Here is a 21,555-nt window from a genome sequence, read left to right as displayed (position 1 = left end):
CATGGGATTTCATTCTGATAAGGCAAAAAGTGTTGTTATAAATATAATACAAATATATATATATATACACATTATGTACAAAAATCTGTTTTTTCTGTCTTTATCTGTGCCACGCTTCAAAGCAGTTTCAGTCAGCGACACAGAGGGCAACATCACAGGCTCCTCCTCCTCCTCCATGTCAAAAAACAAGCTTATAGCTTGACTCACGTTCAGAGTTCTCTTCATCATAGTTGAATCTTCCAAACTCTAAATCTATCTAACTATATCTAAATTCTCAATGTTTGTCTGTCACTTTACTTCAATCGCAGTCTCCCGCCGTCTCTCTTCGTCTCCCGCCGCCTGTCTTCGTATATCTTCGTCTCTCCATTTCCCGCCGTCTCTCTTCGGTTCCCGCCGTCCCTCTTCGTTTCTTTTCGTCTCACTTCGTATCACTCCGTTTACCTGATTACCTCACCCCCTCCCTGGTAAATACATCCTGTTGAGCATAATCTACAGTTTCCAGTATTTTCCGTTTCGTAAAATGATAAAATACGGCGAAGATATTCAAATATGTGCTTCCATTATTCATACTTTTGAAATGTATTAACTTTATATCATTATATCTCCGTGTTTACTGGGTCTTTTTTCATGAAACAAAGACTGGGATATAGTTTCAAGCCAGTAATTTCGACAGAAACACACGGCAATGCTGTCCGGACTGTTGTTTTTCTGCGGCACCGGCTTGAACAGGTCATGTGATCTAATCACGCCGGCGTGACGGTCGACTCCAAAGGGTTAATGTTCAAAAAGCTCTTTATTCTTCTCATACTGCCTGTGCTGCAGCACCTCTTTTCACCCTCTGTCTGAAACCAGAGTCTGCTCTGATTGGTTAGTTGGCCGGAACTGTTTTGATTGGTCAACCGCTTAGAGATTTCCCGCCCCTTTCCCCGCCTATTTCGTACAGGGTTGAAGTGCTAGCAAATAGAAGCACAAGTGTAATGTACTGATGTCACTATGTTACAGAAGTAAACAAAAGAGTCCAATGGAGGTGTTTCAGGCAGGTGGGGGGGTGGTGTGTGTGTGTGTGTGTGTGTGTGTGTGTGTGTGTGTGTGTGTGTGTGTGTGTGTGTGTGTGTGTGTGTGTGTGTGTGTGTGTGTGTGTGTGTGTGTGTGTGTGTGTGTGTGTGTGTGTGTGTGTGTGTGTGTGTGTGTGTGTGTGTGTGTGTGTGTGTGTGTGTGTGTGTGTGTGTGTGTGTGTGTGTGTGTGTGTGTGTGTGTGTGTGTGTGTGTGTGTGTGTGTGTGTGTGTGTGTGTGTGTGTGTGTGTGTGTGTGTGTGAGAAACTCCCTCTGGAGGGAACTTTGGGATTTCAGCCATTGCAGACCAAGCACAAAACCCTATATATCACACTACAGGAAAGGGATAACCCCCAAAAAGCGTAATAGGGCCCCTTTAAGAGTTGTTGGCAGTAAAGATGCACCCACTGCAGTGTCCTTGGGCGATTTGGGTTGGGATTAGACTGATATCTCTAGTTAATAGTAAGCTTTAACGTACGCTTTTGATTATTCAAAGAGTCATATCTTTACATTTCAGGAGTACCACTGGGTCCAAGAGGACGTCAGGCCATGAGGCCCAGCAGCGGAACAATGTACAGCCGTCCCACCCTTTCATCCAGGACCCCACCATGCCCCCAAACCCCGCTCCCAGCCCCCTCATCCAGCTGGAGGAGGTGTGCAGGCGGCTTGAGGAGGAGAAGATTCAGTCAGGAACTGTCCAACCCAAGCAAAGGTCAGTGGACGCACATGTCCCGTTATTACTGTCCGCTTTTCAACAGAGGAAGGGGGATGTATCTATCCTTCTTTTCTTTTAGCCAAATGAAAGTTACTCTCTCTAGCCGTTATGCTCTTGAGACCGGTCTGTGTCTAACTCCTGGTTGTTTGGTCCCCAGGTATGTGATGGAGGTGATCCAGAGGGGCCGCACCGCCGTCAGGCCGGCTCTGTTCCCTCCGTTCAGCGTGGTGCCCGCCGTCTCTGACAGCGAGCTCTCCCAGCCAGAGTACGTCCTTTTCCCACAATCCCCCACCCCCTCATGGGTCATCACCTGCCGTTCCCATCACTGTTAGTGAATCACCCAGGAGTGTGTGCTTTTGTAGAGCTACAAAAAGAGATGTTTAGAAATCAGCTACCCTAATCCTCTGTGTGCTGTTATGTGATGTCATCATGTTGTGTCCCACACTCTATCCTTCAGTCGGTTGTTTGTTTTGTTCGTTGATTTAGATTTACAGAGGTTAAAATCCATCTATTAGCATCTGTAAGGAAAGGTTTTTTTCAGTGTCCTTTAGAGAAACTGAATTATTCCTCCGCTCTGTCTTTAATATCTCGGATCACACTTGATGGTAGAAAACCCAGATCCCATGCTGCTTATTTCCCATAAGCACCAGAGAGAGGATCAGAGAGGAGGTAGAACAGATTTTGGTGTTCTTCCAGAGGCAGGAGTATCGGGGCGAGAGTCTGCCCTTTCTGTCTGATGTGTTACTGGCCTCTCTGTGGGTGCTTAACACATGGAGGGAAGCAGGGACACTGTGCAAGGCTGATGATGTTGCACTGGGGTTCAGAGCAGCAAGGGATAATGGACAGGAAGAGAATTGTGTTGTTTCCCTCAGAATGGATTATTGGAGGACATTTGCTGAAGTAGAAAGCTAGAGGATGTTAGTCCACATTGTTTTTCTCCTCACTCAATAAGTGGATATTTGCAAAAAGACACACACTTATAATATAAGGCAGTGTTTCCGCCAGACCAGGGCTGAGAGGGCGTCCACCCCGAGATTTTGACTTGAGCCGTCCCTTATAGATACTGTCTTTTTACGTTAGTGAGCCGGATCATTTGGCTCGGCTCTCTGAGCGCCGGCTTTTTCGGCTTCCAAACAGCTCTTCATGTTACTACAGTTTACCACGGAGCCTCAGTTTCTCCGCTGCGAGGATCTGGTGCTCGCAGCTCACGCGCGTGCTCCACTAACACCGCTCATCGCGTCCAAATCGCGCACGTTCCGTGTTGTCCTGTAGCAGGCACCGCCGATGTCGGGGAAACAATCTTCAATACTCCGAAAAGAATCCCACCAGACTCCTTTGCCCCTCCAACAGAGAGATGTCCTGGTCCTTTTTCCTTTTCGTCATTTCAAGCGATAAAAACTCGAATTATTAATATTTTTGGACGCCCTCGGCTCGCGTTCAGGGCGTCCCGAGCTGAATAAGGGCGTCACATGGCACATATCCCAAATTGAAAACAGAGAACAAGAAATTAAATTCATGTCAAACCTTTTTCAATCATGCAGCATAAAAACATGATATAACAGTTCAAGGAACACAAGGGGATAAACAATACAATAAATGTATTTTATTTGTATTGAAGTATTGCTTTGATACTGTAGTTTTCATTTGTTATCATAGGCTACTTTGAGCTAGTGTTAGGAAGTGAAAGAGGTCCTTATTCCCTCTTTCTTAAATATTTGTTATTGTTCTGAAAGCATCACTTTCATACGCCTGGAGTTTTGTGACAAAAGAGAGAAGCTTGGTTCTTATAACAACTGATCATATAACTATTAATGTCCCTGCAATGTTAGCTACATCCCAGGGACAAAAGCAGAGGCTGTTATTTGGTTGTTCAAGTTTGTACAAAAGATATCGGGCAAAAACATCTGAGATCATGAAGGATGAGATTATTGTTGTTGTGCTGCATGGCACACCCACTCAGGAAGCCATGAAGACCAGAGGACACCATCACTCCACTGCCGTCTGCCTGTCTGTGGTTGAGACACCTCTATTAAAGCACACTTTATTGTGAACACTTTTCATCTGATTGTTTTTCTCACAAAATAGAAAACAACAACATTTGTCAGTGTGAAATGTTTTCTTTTCTTTTCTACCTCCACTTTGGCTGATGTGTCCTTTTCACCTGAACATCCTGTTGTTTCAGTGATTGTTTGCTTCTTGTTTAACTTATCATTTCTGTGCTCTGCCATTATAAGCTGTCCTTAGAGAGCCCTCAGTGTTGTTTCCCTCCGAACGGATTATTGGAGGACATTTGCTGAAGCAGAAAGCTACAGGATGTTAGCCCACATTGTTTCTCTTCTCACTCACTAACTGGAATTGCACATATTGATTAGAAAATTTGATCTTTAAAGAAGCAGCTTTTGGAATCACCACAGCCTTTTTAAATTAGGTACACGAATCAGAAGGTGAAGAACTAACTAAAGTGCTTGTCAGGAAATGATCGTGACTCAACACAATTTGCTAGGGTCCTTTTTATTTCAAAAATAATTGTTCTCCATTCATTTGAAGTGTGGATTTAAATAATAGGATATTTTCTAAATATGCTCCTGTTTATTTCCATGTGCAGACACAAAGCCACTAAGAAGCATCCCTGTGAGAACACGACTGTGGCGTATTACTTCTGTGAGGAGCTGATACCCTACAGGACGTCTGTCAAAGGGAGGGTGGTCACACTGGGCCAGTTCAAAGAACTGCTGACGAAGAAAGGAAACTACAGGTGAGATTTACTCACTGCTGTTTGATACCTGTGGACATAGCTTGAGACATTAAACACAACTGTTTAGTAAGTAAGACTTAATTAAAATGACATAACATAAATATAACACGACGTGCTTTGAGACACCAATAGTTCTTAAAGAGCATCTTGCAGGTTTTTTTTTTTTAAACTTGCTTGAAAATTACAATAAAAAAAAGTGAATGTAGGATTTGATATGTTTTACGAGACATAAGGGCAGGAATTCAGAGGGAAAGAAGCAATTTTTGAGCTCTGCTCTTAAAAACGGCTTTTTTTTAAGTTCATACATCAAACGCGTCACATAACATCACAAAGGGTAAACATCTCCGCTCTCTGACCGCGGGTATAGTTAGTAGTTGCGTTGAGTTGAGCGGTTGTGTTTTAGTGAGCTGGTATTTTTCGGTAGTTTCACATTGTATTTCACCATTTGTAATCATGGTACAGTATTGTATTGTGCAGGTTGCACAAATACCAGCCTGTCAGGACATCGAGTCCACAGTAAAAAGGACCGGAGCTAGCGTTCGTTCCTGGGTGCGTTGTGAATCCACCTTCCTGCAGCACATACTCTCCACAGCTTTATCAGGAAACCGTATTACATTTCTCTCCCCCCCCCCCTTCGCTGCTCTCTCTCCCCTCCGGTACACGGCACCGTAAGACGTAGTGTGGAGTTGCATTAGGTAACGCTGTGGTGGCTGTACTGCTCCAGCCGTCTCCTTTGTGTTTGTTTGTTTCCCCCTGTCTGTGTTGTTTGTGTGTGCGTGGTGGCTGTCACTCCTGGCTCCCGGCTCAACCTCCCCTCACCTGCTGCAATCAGCTGTGCACCCTCCCCGACTACACACCTGCTCTCCATCAAGCCATTTACAACGGCATATCAACGGAGGCTCCACAACCTTTCTCCGCCAGATCGTCAAGTATCAGCCGTATCTCCCGTCTCTCCTCCGGTACACAGCACCGTAGTGTGGAGTTGCATTAGGTAACGCGAGATACGGCTGATACTTGCGCATTAGTTTCTGTTATGGATCAGTATCAACAGTCCTGCCAGTAACGTTACTATATTATCAATGCTACGTTAGTTATAGCCTGATATATGATAGCTAACTTCACAATGTTGTGATGTGACGTTAGCTAACATTCTGTAGCTAACGCCGGTCACTCACCAAGATAGCTGCCCAGTTCTCCACTGGTTCTCCACACACCACAGCTCAATTTCTCTCCAATGGCCGTTATTTCTTCTAATCCTTGGCTGCTCCTGGTCTCTTGGACGCCTAGCAGGCTCATAATTATAAGGTTGTGGTCCGTCATATGCATTCGAATATTCATGTTCAACTTCTTCTGTGTCGAAACTAGCATTGGGATCCATGTTTATTAATAAGTTACACCGGCCGCTCTCCCCCTTGTGACCCCCGTGTTACGTCACACGCGGGAGGTCACGTGCCGAGGCTTTTTTATGCGGAAGTGAACATTTCTTACAAAAACGATGCCAGATGTCACTGTAGTGTATATTTCTGTATATGTTTTTGAAAATCGAGTATATTCATCATTTTCCTACACATTTATTCACAGGTGTCTTTAACCTGGAAGTTGCTCTTTAAATCAGTCTTAGAGCTACAGTTATATAAGGGATGTATATGGGAAAGAATATGAATTCTAACATCAAAATGATTTATATAAAAGTGTTGTCTGTTGCTGACAGTGTTGTCAGGTTTGGCTCTCATTGCGTTTTCCATTTTTAAATAAATAATATTTTATAACAATCAAAACTAAGATGGTGAAGGCCAAACTCAAGTCTTAAAAACATTAGTATAATCCAATGTATGGCGTCATGGTGGCTACATCTACTTCCTATATACCGTTTCTCCTTTTTACAAAAAAGACAATTTTTACAAAAAAGACAAAAGGTTTGTGATCATCTTTAAGTCAATGCCATCAAATGTATAACTCTGGAAGGACTGTTCTGTAGTGCTGCCCTTAACTAAAGATGTTTCTAGTGGACCAATAGTCGTCAATTCTGGCGATTAGTCGACTAATCGTCGCACATACATGATATATTATGATTATTAATATTATTATTATTTATTGTTTCAGTTTTAAAGGCTGATAAATAACGTTGTTATTACAGCATGGTAAGTTGTGCTTCATATAAAAGGAACCTTGAAATTACAATTGTACACAAAAGCGTATGAGAGTCACGGCGCACTGCAAAGGCGGAGAGGTCCGCCCGCCAGTGGCAAAAACAGCTTCGTTAAGGACTCTCAATGTGTTGGAACAAGCAGCGAGGACACACACACACACACACACACACACACACACACACACACACACACACACACACACACACACACACACACGGTGCATTTGAGTTAATTTATTTGATCCTTCTTATCTGAATATATCAACCCAATAAATACTGCACAGAAAACAGGAATATTGATATACTAAATGACCTCCGTACATTACGCCCCTCACACATGGTTAGTAGCAGTCACAGCTGTTAACCTGGAGAACTTTGTTCCCCGTCTTCTTTCAGGTATTATTTCAAGAAGGTGAGCGATGAGTTTGACTGTGGGGTGGTGTTTGAAGAGGTACGTGAAGATGACGCTATCCTGCCCATCTTTGAGGAGAAGATCATCGGGAAAGTGGAAAAAATTGATTGACGTTCACGTCGAAGAGGAAGGATGAGGAACAATTGGAGGGTGAAGAGGAAGTGTTTTGGGATCGAAGGACCATGAGAAGAAAGTGACCCAGGAAGTGGATGCAGAGTTGAAGAGCAGTGCGGTTTTGAGGCTTGGGGAGCACCACTGCAGTGACGTTGGACTAGAAGAAAAAGAAAAAAGACCTCATTCACTTCGTCGGAGTGTAATGTAGCATTGTAAAGTTTACTAGATGAAGAAGAACAAAAGTGCTACTAAAGCAACATATTTTTGATATGACGTATCAGAGGTTGCCCTTTCTAAAGTAACCACACTTGTCATTTTTATATGTATTGGTACCAGATGTGTACAGTTTGTGTTAAAAGATAACAACATTTTATATCTATTTAAGTATTTAAAATGCTCATTTTCAATCCTATTGAAGCAGGAGTGTGGCCCCTGTTGAAGACGATCAAATCCTTTTTTGGGATGACTTTTTGTTTGTTTTATTCATGTTGTGCGTTTAATACTTCACTTTAATAATACTTATTTTCATTCAATCTGCACTTTCATTGTATTGTACACCACTGAATATGTCTCAAGGTAGGCTGCACCGTGAATTTCTAAAGCACCTACACGTGGCCAGAGAAATGGAAACCCCTGTAGAGTGCACTGCGATCCGGCCCTGGGTCCTAAAATAGTACTTTAACAAGATTAATGTAAGTCATGGCACTGCAGGAGAGCATTTATGATCACTTTTAAAGCTGTGAGTAGTGTTTTTATCCGTGACACCACCACAGAGTTGTAATTTATTGTTTTATTGGCTTGCATTCTGCCCAGGTTGTTTGCATTCTGCTGGTTCCTTGTTGTATGCTCCATAGGATTGTAGACATTAGCTATGTTTATGTACATGTGCGGCACTGCTGTTTACCCCAACTAAATTGAAGTTGTACGAGAATTGCCTAACAAATGAACACAGCAATGCAATAATACTGTGGGAAAAGGGGGAAAGTAGGTGAATATCTATGCAGGTTAGTTCCCCTGATCCAAAACGACACTGGCCCTTTACTTTAATAATTTATAATAATATTAAAAACAAGTTGAGGCTACACATTAAGACATTTAGGTTTTTAGAAGCCTGTTTTCCCAATTTTAAATGTGTTTTGATTATACTCGGTTCATTAATCAGACTAAATTTCAATTGGGTTGAGACCATCTTTTCTAAAATTCTAATTGAAGATTGTGAATAAGAAATACTACCTTTTTTACGAATTAAAATGAATAGTAAGTGCCAATGAATATTTGGAGGTACATTTTCTAGTTTTCTTTAAATTATTTCCAGTTAAACATGGAATTTTCTAAAGAACTCACCTCAGCTTTGGAGGTCGGTGTGTGTTCATGAAAGGGAAGCGTTCCAATCCACACACACTGGAGGTCCCGCCTCCTTGAACATGTCCAACAGGTCATATCACAGCGTTTGAATGAGAGGCCAGTGAATGTCATCAGAATACTATCAAACCTAGATCTAGTTGTCACATAAAGGCATATTTAACTACTATAAGTGCTACCTTTTTACAGTAGGTGTATAGGAGTGCTAATAGACACTGAAATGTTGCGTTTATTGTGTTTACATCAAGTATTTATTAGTTTTAGCTCCATGTGTGTGTTTATTTATGAGATCCCAGAGACTAACCCTCGTTTAATCACTGCTTTGTGTATGTATCAGTTCAGAAGGGGCTGATCTCTCATCTGTAGCCTTCTCTAGCTAATCGCGGCTATCGTGTGCCTAGCAGTAATGAATTGTTTTGTGCAAATGATCTACTGTTGATAGATCAGGTTACACCAAAGAGAAAAAAGTAGATGGTAGTTACCATAGGCACGCTCTTGAATTCTCACATTGACATTACCCCTTCATTTTGTGGCGGCACTTAGTTGTTATGTTTTATTTAAGCGTTTGCATGAAGATTCAGAATGTTGTTTTTTTTCAATGAAATGAGTGCATTTCCTGATTCTACTTGTTACAAGGGACAAATCATAATCATTGCTGAAAAATGTCTCAGCATAATATATATTTCCTGTCCTTGCTATTTGGCACCATAAGTGAAACGTTTGCACTGGAATAGCAACTGAAATTGGACAAAAAATCAATCTGGAAAGCAGCATGACATTTAGTTTCAAGGTCTCCATGGATTTCCTAATTTTGCTGTAATGAAAGCCTTTAACTACAGATGCTGGACCTTGAAACCAGAGTGTGTGTGTGTGCGTGTGTGTCGTTGCACAGTGTATGGACGATCTTGTTTATTCAGAAGCTGTTTATCAATGCTGCCTTTTTTTTTTTTGATTCTTTACTTAAATCAGTTTAATATATACTGCGTTGTTAAATGATCCACTATTGAGTACAAAATCAAATGTAATACTATAAGTATTATCTTGATCTTTTTTTTTTTTTAAATATTAAATCTGTGAAGTTTCTTACTGTGAAAGCCCCAAAAGTTATTATTTAAAATCAATTAATGTATATAATAAACGTCAGAGTGCCTTTACTACTATGCTAATGACATCTGCTGTGTGACTTTCACACATGTGGGGGCATAAATACCGGGATTTATTTGTATTTCTTGTTTAATGTTTGTCACATTTCCACCTTTTTCTCTGTAAATATGTACAACTTTGTCATCAGCCAGCAGCCCACTCACCCACCTGGACCTGTTTCTGTTCATAGCATGGTTACCGTTTAAAAAGGTACCCGGACAATAAATACATGCAATAAACCAGAGCCTGACTTCTGAGTGTGATTGACCCAATCCTGCATCGTCATTGGTCGGAAGATAACTTGCATTGTTATTTAATAGAATGTATTTTTTTAACCCTTATATGCATAAGTGGGTCTTTTTTGACCCGGTGAGGTGGTTTTATTGAAGTATCTTTGTAATTACATTTTTGTATCATTTCATATACCAGCTATTCCTCAAAAAACATGTTTTGGATATCATGCAATTCAAATTTTTAATTTACATTTTAAGAAATTGTAGTTTTTGCATTACTACCCCAAGCTTCCATAAGTGGGTCAAACATGACCCGCATGTATTTTCTATGGAACCCTATGGGAAAACGTTTTTTTTTTCAAAAAGTAAAAAAAAAATTATAAAATTATAAATAGTGAACAATTACATATAAAATAGCTCTAGTGTGAACCAACATATACTACTAAAATATTATAAAAGTGATTTTTCTAAACCAAAAATGACAAAGGCATAAAAACACACATTATTCTATACGGGTCCTTTTTGACCCACTTATGGAAGAGTGGGTCAAGTCACTCGTGCATCTAAGGGTTAAATCATCATTTAGCAACAATGCTACATATGCTACATAGAGAGCATCTGTTTTTAAAGCACAAGTGCAGTGCTACATCACAGACTGAAGATGGCGCTCTTAGTTTATTGGTAATATTTCATCCTCTGTGTTCATCTCAGAGGTTCTTCCCCTGTAAACATACATCAAATATTAAACAGAATGAATAATGGATCAACGTTTATTCTAAATTTAAAAACTGCACTGAATAGCTTTTCCTACATTTTTAAACAAATTGATTCATTGTAAAACCCTGAATGAGCAGCAAAACATTCACACTCAAAACACTGCTGTCTCTGTTTGTTCGCACTATTTGTTTATATATTGAATAAATACCCATAATCACATTTTTGCTGCCCATCAGAAATTCTGCCGCTTTTACCTGACCTGCTAATCGACACTCATTCTAGGGAAATGTTCAATTCACAGGGTTTTATTGCAAATAAGGTTGATGCTGTTATGTTGATTGTGCTTCTTCATATTCATGCCAGTGAAGCTCTCGACACACAGCCTCATAATGGAGTAATGATTTATTTACTGGCTCAGATTAAAGTTGATGGATTATTGCACCCTGTGGGGGTAAATCAGAAACGTTACAATTATGTATTCTGAGCTAAATCAAAACCTTAGTGCATGCATGACAAGTCCATTTTTAGTCAAATAGAGCCAATCATATCATAAATTATAATATCAATCTGCCAATATAGAATTCCCAAGGAGCAGGAAGTGCGGGAGGCAAACATAAAATACTCCCGGTGAACAGGAAGGAACCTTGAACAAAGAGTGGGTGGCCATGAAAGAGAGAGAAATGCACAGAAAAACAATGATTGCCATAACAACTATAGAAATATAAGAACAATGACGCAGTTGGCGTGAAGAAAAAAAGCTTTGATTGCCAAGGTAGTACCATGCATTTATTGAACATGAATGCATACAGACTTGAGCGGGTTGGGAGACTAGTGTGAGACTCCTACTATGAGCAAAACACGAAGACGGTTGTTTAAACTCTTTCTGTTGTTGTATTGTGCTTTTTGTAGTTATGCATCTCTCATTGTGGTTGTTAAATGTTTTTCTGTTATCATTTTGTCCTTTTATTGGGTCTTTTTACTGTCATTTTTATAAGGAATGTAATGTTATACCAGGGCTGGTCCAATGCAAGCCTGAGCCAAACTATAAGCCTTATCATATGGTAAAGTCTGAAGCTTCTCTTTAATGTTGAGAGGGAGAGGAGACTGATAGCTGAAGGCTCTGGCTTCTACTTTACTTTTGGAGGAACCCTAAGTAACCCTGGATTCAATAAAAGCAGTGGTCTTTTGGGTTAATGAGCCCTTTAAGATAAGATCCATGCTTATTGCTTTGTAGGCGAGGAGAAGGGTTTTTAATTCTGTTTTGGATCTTAAAGGGAGCCAGTGCAAAGAAGGCGTACGATCTTACGTTTTTTCCCAACAGCACTTGTAGAAAACCACACAATACGACTGCACTGCAGGGGGTGGCCACGGTAACACTGTGTGACTGCATCTACATGCTCAGTCCTGCTGTTCCTTATCATTACTTTTGATGAAATCATCTGAGCCACATGCTGAGCAACCTGTAGACACAATTGTCTTCACTTCCCTCTTCCTGAGTCATAAGCACATGAGTTTATGACCTTTATCTACTGAGGATTCATTTAGGATATAAAGAGTCTGCATCTTTTGTCTACAATGGATATATTAGTTTTATGGAATATGCTCTAGCAAACACGAGGCTGATCAAGTGGCCTTTAGATGTAAGCCTTTTCCGTAATGTCCAGAGGTGTAAAGTAACTAACTACATTTACTAAAGTACAATCTGAGATACTTGTACTTTACTTGAGTATTTTCATGTTATGCTACGTTGTACTTCTATTCCACTACAATTCAGAGGTAAATCTTGTACTTTTACTCCACTACATTATGGAGTACCTTTAGTTACTTTACAGATGTGGATTTAATGATGTGAAATATAACCAACATTAAATAAAATAAACTTAGACTTTAGTTACAGCTGGAGTAAATTCAAGTCATTAAAACTAGCTGCACCTTTACCAGCTTTGATAACACTTTAATACATCAATAATTATAATCAAAATACATAATACAGTATGGTGTTCTGAGATGGACCGATCTGCACAATGAGTATTTTACTTTTGGTACTTTACGTATATTTTGATGCTAATACTTTTGTACTTTTACTTAAGTAACATTTTGAATACAGGACTTTTACTTTTAACAGAGTATTCCTACACTCGGGTACTTCTACTTTGCTCGAGTAGAAGATCTGAGTACTTCTCCAACCTCTGGTAAGGTCAGGTGAGTTTTCTCAATTAATTACATTCTTTTTAAAAGTTGTTTGTTTTTCATGATATATTTGATTTTTCTATTTATGACTTTACACGAGAGATCAAAGATGACTTTTTGGTTTAGAGTCTATTTCACAAATTGCCCTGTTTAATGTACAGCATCAACATTTCATAACTTGACTATTGAAATCAGAACCGAAAAACGAATTGTAATAGCCAGTGTCAACATATTCCAACATTTCCATGTTGAAAAACCTAATCAAATCCAAAAATGTTGACCAGGGTCACATGGTGATAAAACAAATGTTGGTGCCACTCACAATTTTTGAACCTTGCTTTTGAACCATGAATTAAGTGTTTTCTTACTATACTGATTCAGATATGCATAGAGTTTATGATCTGACACAGTTCTGACACATTCTGATACCATTTACAGTTTAGATGAGCCAATACAGCAACAGAGGAATACTGAAGCTGCTGACAATATGTCATTATTTACACAGTACACTGCACAAAATGTCAAGAGGACTCAACATGCAATTGCCCATATACACATAATTATGATTATAGTAATCTCGTATAGCTCACCATCATCAAACTGCAAAGTCATGTGCAAGGAAAAAAACTTAACGTTTTTATATTGAAGTAATATTGATTTTCTTCTGAGTGTGAACTAAGGAAATGTGTGTTGAGGCATCAAAATGTCAGATATTGATCTCACTGAGCACGCAAAAGTACTTTATGTAAGCTACTTTACTCTCATGGTCAAATATTGCATGACTAACAAAGGCTAGAAGCCAGATAGAGGGAGGACATCTGCAATTAGCTTTGTCCATGATTCAAAACATGGTTATTGTGTCAGTAAATTGGCAACTGCCAGCAAAATGAAAAGATGCTTTGTCATCGGGTGGGGAGTCATATGGTCAAAATGGCTTGATTTTCTTTCACCTTGAATGACAACATTGTAAATGTGTTTAAACAGAAATATTTGCTTTTGCTACAGAATTGTCTGTTATGTCTAGTTGAATATATATAGAAATGTTTATTCATTGGGATAAACCCCTTGAGATGCATCGTCTCGTTTTCAAGGGGGTCCCGACAATAGCAACAACTTACAGACATACATAAACAAAAATATAAAATGCAAAACATGACACACAAGACAAACCACATACAGTCTGTTAAGTGAAATTCAAGCAATGCACACAATCATTACAATTTGAGACAGTCGAGCAAATCAGTTTCATCAATATCAGTTTCATTAATAACAAGTACAGACCAGTTGAAAGTGAGAAAACAATGCATGTTTAAATATACCCAATGATGCAAGAGATCTAATAGCAGCAGGTAAAGTATTCCAGTCAGTTGGGGCTTTGGAAATGAACGCTCTTCTGCCAATCATCATTTGCAGAGGGGACAGAGAAATAAATCTGAACAGAATGTCTAACTTGATGATTTGACGAGTAGGGTACGAGATACTGCTTTAAATAAGGGGGATAGTTAAGATAAATGCATTTAAATATGCTGAAGCCAATGCGTGTGTCTTCTTACATTTAAAGAAGGCTATTTAAGTTGGTTATACATTGTGCAGTGATGTGTACGAAAAGGACAACCAAGAACAAATCTGCATAGTCTATTGTAAACTATGTTGAGTGGAGCAAGATCAGATTTATGTGCATTTTGGTAGACAACATCACAATAGTCCATAATCGGAAGAATAAGTTGAGAAGCAATTCTCTTTCTCTTGAATGCTATTGAGCTTCTTATTGATCCTTATTCCAACAGTAGTTCTGGTTTTGTTTAAAAACTGTGAAATAATGTATTACACAGTGTGTTGTGTTACACGTTCTGTGACAAAATGCTACAAAATGATATCCATGCCAAAAGAAAACACACATTTGTGGGGAATGTGAGCTCACTTCACACACCAAAGTGGTGCTTGAAGAGAACATAATTGTACATTTTCAGGTTCATATTTGTATCTTGCACCTCCACTGTGACATGTTTCCATGCCTTAATGTTCAAAAAGCTCTTTATTTTTCTCATACTGCCTGTGCTGCAGCACCTCTTTTCACCCTCTGTCTGAAACCAGAGTCCAGTCTGCTCTGATTGGTTAGCTGGCCGACTTTGATGTGATTGGTCAACCTATTAGAGATGCCCCGCCCCTCAGCCTATCACGTACAATATGTTGAAGCGCTAGCTAATAGAAGCACAAGTGTTACATTAGGCGCGTTCACACCAAGTACTTTTCCCACAAAGGTTCCTGAGAACTACGATTAAGTTGCGTTCACACCAAAAAGTCCCAGGAACTAAATTAGTTCTAGAGAACCTTTTTTACCCCCTTTTCAGTCCCTGCTAAAGAGCAGGGACTTTCGTGGGAGAGAAATGTTCCTATGTCTGATTGGCTGGGCGGAATGCAAACCACGCCCCGTCAAACTCCCAAAAACTTTTGTGAAGCCGCCATTTTATTATCCTTGCATTGCATTATTAGCATTAGCATTAGCCCAGCGCAGAAACGCAGAGAGACTAACTTATGACAACACAAAATAAAACATGGGAGCGGTGGAGATGAGGAGGTGTCGGCGTCCTGGCCGTTTACACTGAAGCCAGTTCCTAACTCCGGCGAGGACTTCTGGCCGGGGATTTTGGGCGGCTTCACGCCGTGAAGTTGTTTGCGGCCTTCCAGTAAACCCAAAGCAGAAGAAGAAGAAGTGACGTCAGCGGCTTCATTTGCCTAATCCACCCCCAGGAACTAATTTCCGGTGTGAACGCGATCTGTACTTAGTTCATGAGAACTAAAGAGTTCTCAGGAACCTTTGTGGGAAAAGTACTTGGTGTGTACGCGCCTATAGTGATGTCACTATGTTACGGGGAGTAAACAAAGGAGTGACATTAAGGCTTTTCAGGCAGGGGGTGTGTGGGAGAGCCATTTGGGATTTTAGCCTACAGACCATTTACATGTACAAAAACCTATATAACACAAAACACACTGCATTTGTACATTCATGTTTTGGATATACTTGCTAAGCTTAGCAGAGATGTGTTTCGTTTTCACACAGAGAAACTTAGAGAACATCTAAGTACCACATTTCAACTCCACTGCTGACTCATGTCCTAAAAAACAATAACTTCTATCTACAGCTTCAATAGCATCTTCAGCCGTCCTGAGGGGGCAGAGATTGCTTCCTTAGTTTAAGGTATTGAACTTGTGAGCTTCCGTTATTACCTTTCCCTCTTCTCTGGGCTTCTGTAGGATCACTCTCATTCATCACATCATTACCACTATATTTACGGACACACATGTCACATTGCTTAAAACAAATTGAAACAAATATAGGAATCTAATTTCCTCTTGGTGCTTAATTGCAAAAGCTGAGGACAGATTGTTTGTATTATTCTTTGCTATCATACTAGATCAGGGGTGCCCATTACGTCGATCGCGATCGACCGGTCGATCGCAAAGGTAGTGTGGGTAGATCGCATGGCATGGAAAAAAAAAAAAAATATATATATATATATATATATATATATATATTTTTTTTTTTTTAAATTATAAGTTAGCCTATAATCCATCCTTACTATGGCATTTGCTACTTGATTGACATACAGGTAAGCCCCCCCCCCTCGCGCTCGCGACACAGATTGGGCAGGGGCGGCCCTGTAGGTAGATCTTTTGGGCTTGGTCATTTTAAAAGTAGCTCCCAAGCTGAAAAAGTGTGGGCACCCCTGTACTAGATGATTGTTGCAGCATTGCTTGAACAGCAATTAAATGGATTCTGTCAAAGTGTTCATTTCCATCCATCAACGCTAACCAACAGGCCTACTCTCCGAGCGACAATACACAACGCATTTACATTGAAAAAGAGGTCGCCCACTCTGACCTCCCCTTCAGTCATCTAAGTGAAAACATGTTTCCGTGAAAGCTTTGTTCACCCGGCAGCAGCATCTAACTTCTCTGATAAGGGAGATGTTGTTAGTGCGGGTCATTGCATCCTTTATGTCCTCTGTGTCTGAACCAAAGAAGGCTGAAGGGTCCATGAAATACGGAATCATTATCTTAAGATCACTTCTTCAATTAAATATAAATCCTGAATCAACCGTCACAAAGATCAGGCAAGGATTACCTCAGTTGTTTCATGATTATGAGAAAAATAACCTGAACATACGAATGGATATTGTCTTTTATTTCGCAAGCGGCAGTTTTAAATGTTCTTTTCTTGTCGTTGTCTTTTTTTGCTAGTTGTAACTCACTTACTGTCACTGAGATTTGTATGCAATAGGGTTACTCACCAAAACTTTGACGTCTTGCCAAAGTAATTGAAATGTATGGATTTAGCTTTTTCCAAACCTGGCATCACAAAGTACGTCACAGTAAAAGACAAAAAAGACAAAACATATAGAAATATGAAATATAGAAATAATAATTAATTCCAAGAAAAAGGACAACAAAAATAAAATTGATAAATACAAAACGAAATAATGACATCTATAATAAATAAAAACATATTCAAAGATTCAAAACAAGTCAAAGAGGAAGTGCCTGAGTTGCTTTTCAGGTGGTTACAATGTACAATGGTTTAGAGAGATCAAATGTACTTATAATGGTATATACAGTTGTTGCTCTCACATAAAAATGTAATGTTTAGGTACAAATATCTTCAAATTAAGAAGTGATGCATCCAGTTAAAGCCTTCAAGCGCTCATCAAAATAAACGCTAGGCCTGGGCTATTCAATTACACATTCAGTTGGGCCAGATTTTATAACTACAAAATTCAGCTGGGCCAGACATTCAGCGGCCTGTAAAAAGCAGGTAATGACACATTTTAAACCAACACCTATTACTGCGATGAAAAACATGCAATTTTTGTTCATTGTTCATCTAACAAAAGTACGTCAAAAAGTGCATAAAAACACAACAAATTAGCATTAATTTAAAAGAATCTGAAGAAAAAAAGTGCACAGTTGTAGCATTACATTTGTTTGCTTTAGAAGTCAAATATTCTGTTTTTTTTTTTAACCGGTCACATCACAAAGGGCATTTACTGCATACAATAATAGCAGTCTTAATACAGGTCCTCACATACAAAAAAAACAGCTAAAGAGCTCCAATGTAACACAAAGAGGTAGTACTGTAGCAATACTATTTTTTCACTTTTCAAGTAATAACAAAAAAATCATATGTTTTGGTCACATTTGACCCAGACACATTACAAAGTGCATTTAAATGAATACAGAAAGAACTGTCAAACCCTTCAGTGCACAAACCCATAACAAGGGATACGGGTAACTAACATATGAATGAATGCTACACTACACGTCTACTATAGTAAACTAGGTGCTTACTATCACCTCATTTGTGATTTGTCATCGCTCACTTTCTTAATGGGAGAAGGGATATTTTTAGTTTTGAACAAGAGCGATGTTTGGCTCATAGGATGTCAATGCAATCCTAAAACATTGGTGAAGAGTGCTGTCAGTCAGGGAGCAGCGAGTGCTACTTTTTATTGAGTTCATGTGTGAAAAGCTTGATTCACATGTGTATTTTGATCCAAACATACTAAGCACACAGATCGCTACTTTCTGAACGTTAGGGAGCTGCTGTTTTTTGACATCACTCCAAAACTTCGCTGGCCCGTTAGTGCGATGCATGTCAATAAGTTCCAGTGGATATTTCCCCTTGTCGATGCTGGGGACCAGTGTTGGGTGTAACGCGTTACAAAAGTAACGGAGTTACAGTAATATATTACTTTTTTGCTGTAACGAAGTAATATAACGCATTACTAATGAAATGTGGGTAATATATTACCCGTTACAATGCTCAGTAACGCAGTTACAACACATTTTAACCCGAAATTAAATGGTGTTTTGTTTTTTAAGAATGTACTAACATAGCGAGACATTCCGACACCGGACAAATTGTGCGGGTAGATTAGTAAACCTGGTGTTTACCCTTCAGGCTTCGCGTCGAGATCTTCGGGGAAGTTGAACGTTATACAACCATTCAAAAAAGAGAACGTAGCGAAAAATTCAAAGAACAAATTGTGTCAGGTGCGCGTGAACTGCTCCGCTGCGCGTGCATCATTTCCAAAGTGCTTCCACAGCAGTGACACACATCTGATCTGTGGATAATCATTTATACGAAAATGGTTAAAGCAACCATCACTAAACGCCAGCAACACTGCATCTACTGCAGACAGTAGCAACAGGTCAGATGCGGACATCACGTTACCCTCCGTTGTGGACACTAGTTTACTCCCGCCTGACTCGCCAGCCCCGGAGCAGCAGTCTTCGTCGCCCGAAACTACGCCGCCCCTCTGCGGCCCGCAGGTTACAGGTATATCTAAACAACTACCCGTCTGTACAGTGGGGTAAGGCGGTCATTTTGCAGCTTGTGGTATAAAAATAGACAATGGCTAGAATATTCATGTGAAAATAGTACCATATTCTGACATGCCTGTAGAAATGTTGGGTCAAAAATAATGCATACAATAGCACAGATGCCTTCACCACGAATGGCTACAAAAATATCTCATATCCCAAGCTTATTATCAACGAGCTGATGTTGCAGCTGAAATGTTCTCCAGGTCACAAAGTCAGCCTCACATGATGATGTGATACCAGTTTTCAAGCACAGTAAATATTCTCTTCCCAGCGTGGGACCAAGGTGATGATGTAGTAGGCTACATGGTTTTAATAATACTTTTGCCTTTCAATGTTTGCCATTTCAAACCATGAGCATGGTTTAAATAATATTTGCCTTGATTTACAATATGTTAACCTTCATTATAGTCCTTGACAGCGGTCTGTACTGCTGTATTAACAACGTGTCACATGTTAAGAATTTACAATCAGAATCGAGTATTCAACTAAGCCCTGTAATACAAGTTGTTAGTAGCCTTAAGGGCCTACACAGTTGTTATGCTATACCACATTGCCCTTCACTGGATGCATAATGAGCTGCACTAAACTACATTTTAGCATTTAAAATACCTAGCTATTCTTTTGCGGTTATTTTGGTGAAAGTAACTAAAAAGTAACTAAAGTAGTGTAACTCATTACATTTCAGAGACAGTAATATTGTAATGTAACTTATTACTTTCAAAAGAGAGTAGCCTAATAAGTAATATGTAATATATTACATTTTGGAAGTAACTTGCCCAACACTGCTGGGGACCACTTCCTTTGCTCTGGTTGATACGTCCCCCTCTATTGCAACAGTGAAGGGATCTCTGGCAAAGCCCATTACCTCTGTGGGCTGAGCAAGTCCATCCAATCGACCGGCAAAGTTCTCTTTCAACCTCGCAATGAAATCTGTCATCACATCTGTGATTTGTGCCGGAGATGTGATGTGTTTGAGGAGCGTCGGAAAATGCAGCATCCAACCCGTGCTCAAGTCGGTCGCGAAAAGGTCCAGCTTGACTTGGAACTGCTCCACAAGATCAATGACCGTTTTGTCTCTGTTTACGCTTCAGAGTTGAGAGAGACATGTTTTAGAGTTGCTATCAGACCACCGTTACTAGCACCACTTTCTATGCACTTTCAAAAAACTTGCTGCGTTGTGATTTGGTGGTTTCTATGCAACGCGGAGTGTTGCGTTCATGGTCTGTACTAGTGTAGGATTTTGGCTACGGGAGGCTGGGCCTATCGGGAGTTGGTTCTGGGCCGTTAAAACCCAAGCGCTTTGAGCTCCAGGAAAACTCTACATAAATACATGTATTATTATTATATTCCTGGTGCTTCCTGTAATTCTCCTTCAATACATCTTGGTGAAAATTGAATGATGATGTTGAATGATTGCTCCAAGTGTGTGCAATTATATATCAGAAATGTGTGTAAGCAACTGAAAAACACGAGGAGCGTTTTCATTGATTGGTCTACTGTGCTGAGCTGATTGCCCTCCCTCTCAGCTCCACCTCTGAACGTTTACACAATCATTTTGTTCCATAGCCAATTGCACCGTAATTTACTTGAAATGTGTTTATGTTGTCTTTCGTTGTAGAAAAGGGCGCAATTAGTAAGATCCCAAGCCCATGAAATGGCTCAATCATGCCATATTAGATTTAAGAGACTTATACAACCCATTTTTTAAACTCATGAGGAGTGTTTTCATTGATTGGTCTGTGCTGTGCTGAGACGATTTCCCTCCCTCTTTGCTCAACCAGCTTTCAGCTTTTACATAACAATTTAGTTCTGTAGCCAATAGCACCGTCATTTACTTGAAATGTGTTATGTTGTAAAGAGCGCAATTAGCAAGATCCCAAGCCCATTACATGTCACTTGTTAGACTATTTTATCCAAAGCTACTTACATACTCAATACTGTGGACGATCCCCACAGGAGCAATTCGGGGCGAAGTGTCTTGCAGTGGGGTTTGAACCTGTGATCCCCTGATCCGAACACCAACGCACAATCCACTGCACCACCACACAACTTAATATTATTGCTTTCAACTAACCTATTACAGTTATGTGAAATGAAAGTCAACGTTTCACTTGTAAAACTGACCAAAAAGAGGTCAACCAGCACATGTCTGTATTGTGTATAACAGTATTGTTATTTTGCAATCTTTTATACATTATCACAGGTTGTGGACCATTTTACTCTTTTGTTGGCCCTACAGTGACAACAGAAAGTAAATAGACGTTTGAAAATGCTTATATAGGGCTAATTTAGTGTGCTTCTCTGACAAGCTTAGTTTATTCATTAGT

General features: G+C 39.8%; 1 protein-coding gene across 6 annotated transcripts in view; it reads left to right on the top strand.

Annotated features, from left to right (window-relative positions):
* The window catches only part of axin1 (axin 1), a 39,085-nt gene extending 29,139 nt beyond the window's left edge, over positions 1-9,946 (top strand). For all 6 annotated transcript variants that reach the window (XM_079642695.1, XM_079642694.1, XM_079642696.1 and 3 more), the window contains 4 exons: positions 1,572-1,766; positions 1,927-2,034; positions 4,375-4,524; positions 7,070-9,946. In XM_079642695.1, the coding sequence (XP_079498821.1) occupies positions 1,572-1,766; positions 1,927-2,034; positions 4,375-4,524; positions 7,070-7,196 (580 nt within the window). In that variant the 3' untranslated portion in view covers positions 7,197-9,946. The remainder of the gene's footprint in view (positions 1-1,571; positions 1,767-1,926; positions 2,035-4,374; positions 4,525-7,069) is intronic.
* Positions 9,947-21,555: the final 11,609 nt, after the last annotated feature.

This window comes from Notothenia rossii (genome assembly GCF_949606895.1).
Source record: "Notothenia rossii genome assembly, chromosome: 8".
Classification (NCBI taxonomy): Eukaryota; Metazoa; Chordata; class Actinopteri; order Perciformes; family Nototheniidae; genus Notothenia; species Notothenia rossii.
The sequence above is the reverse complement of the archived record's forward strand: the minus strand, read 5'-3'. Positions and strand labels throughout refer to the sequence as shown.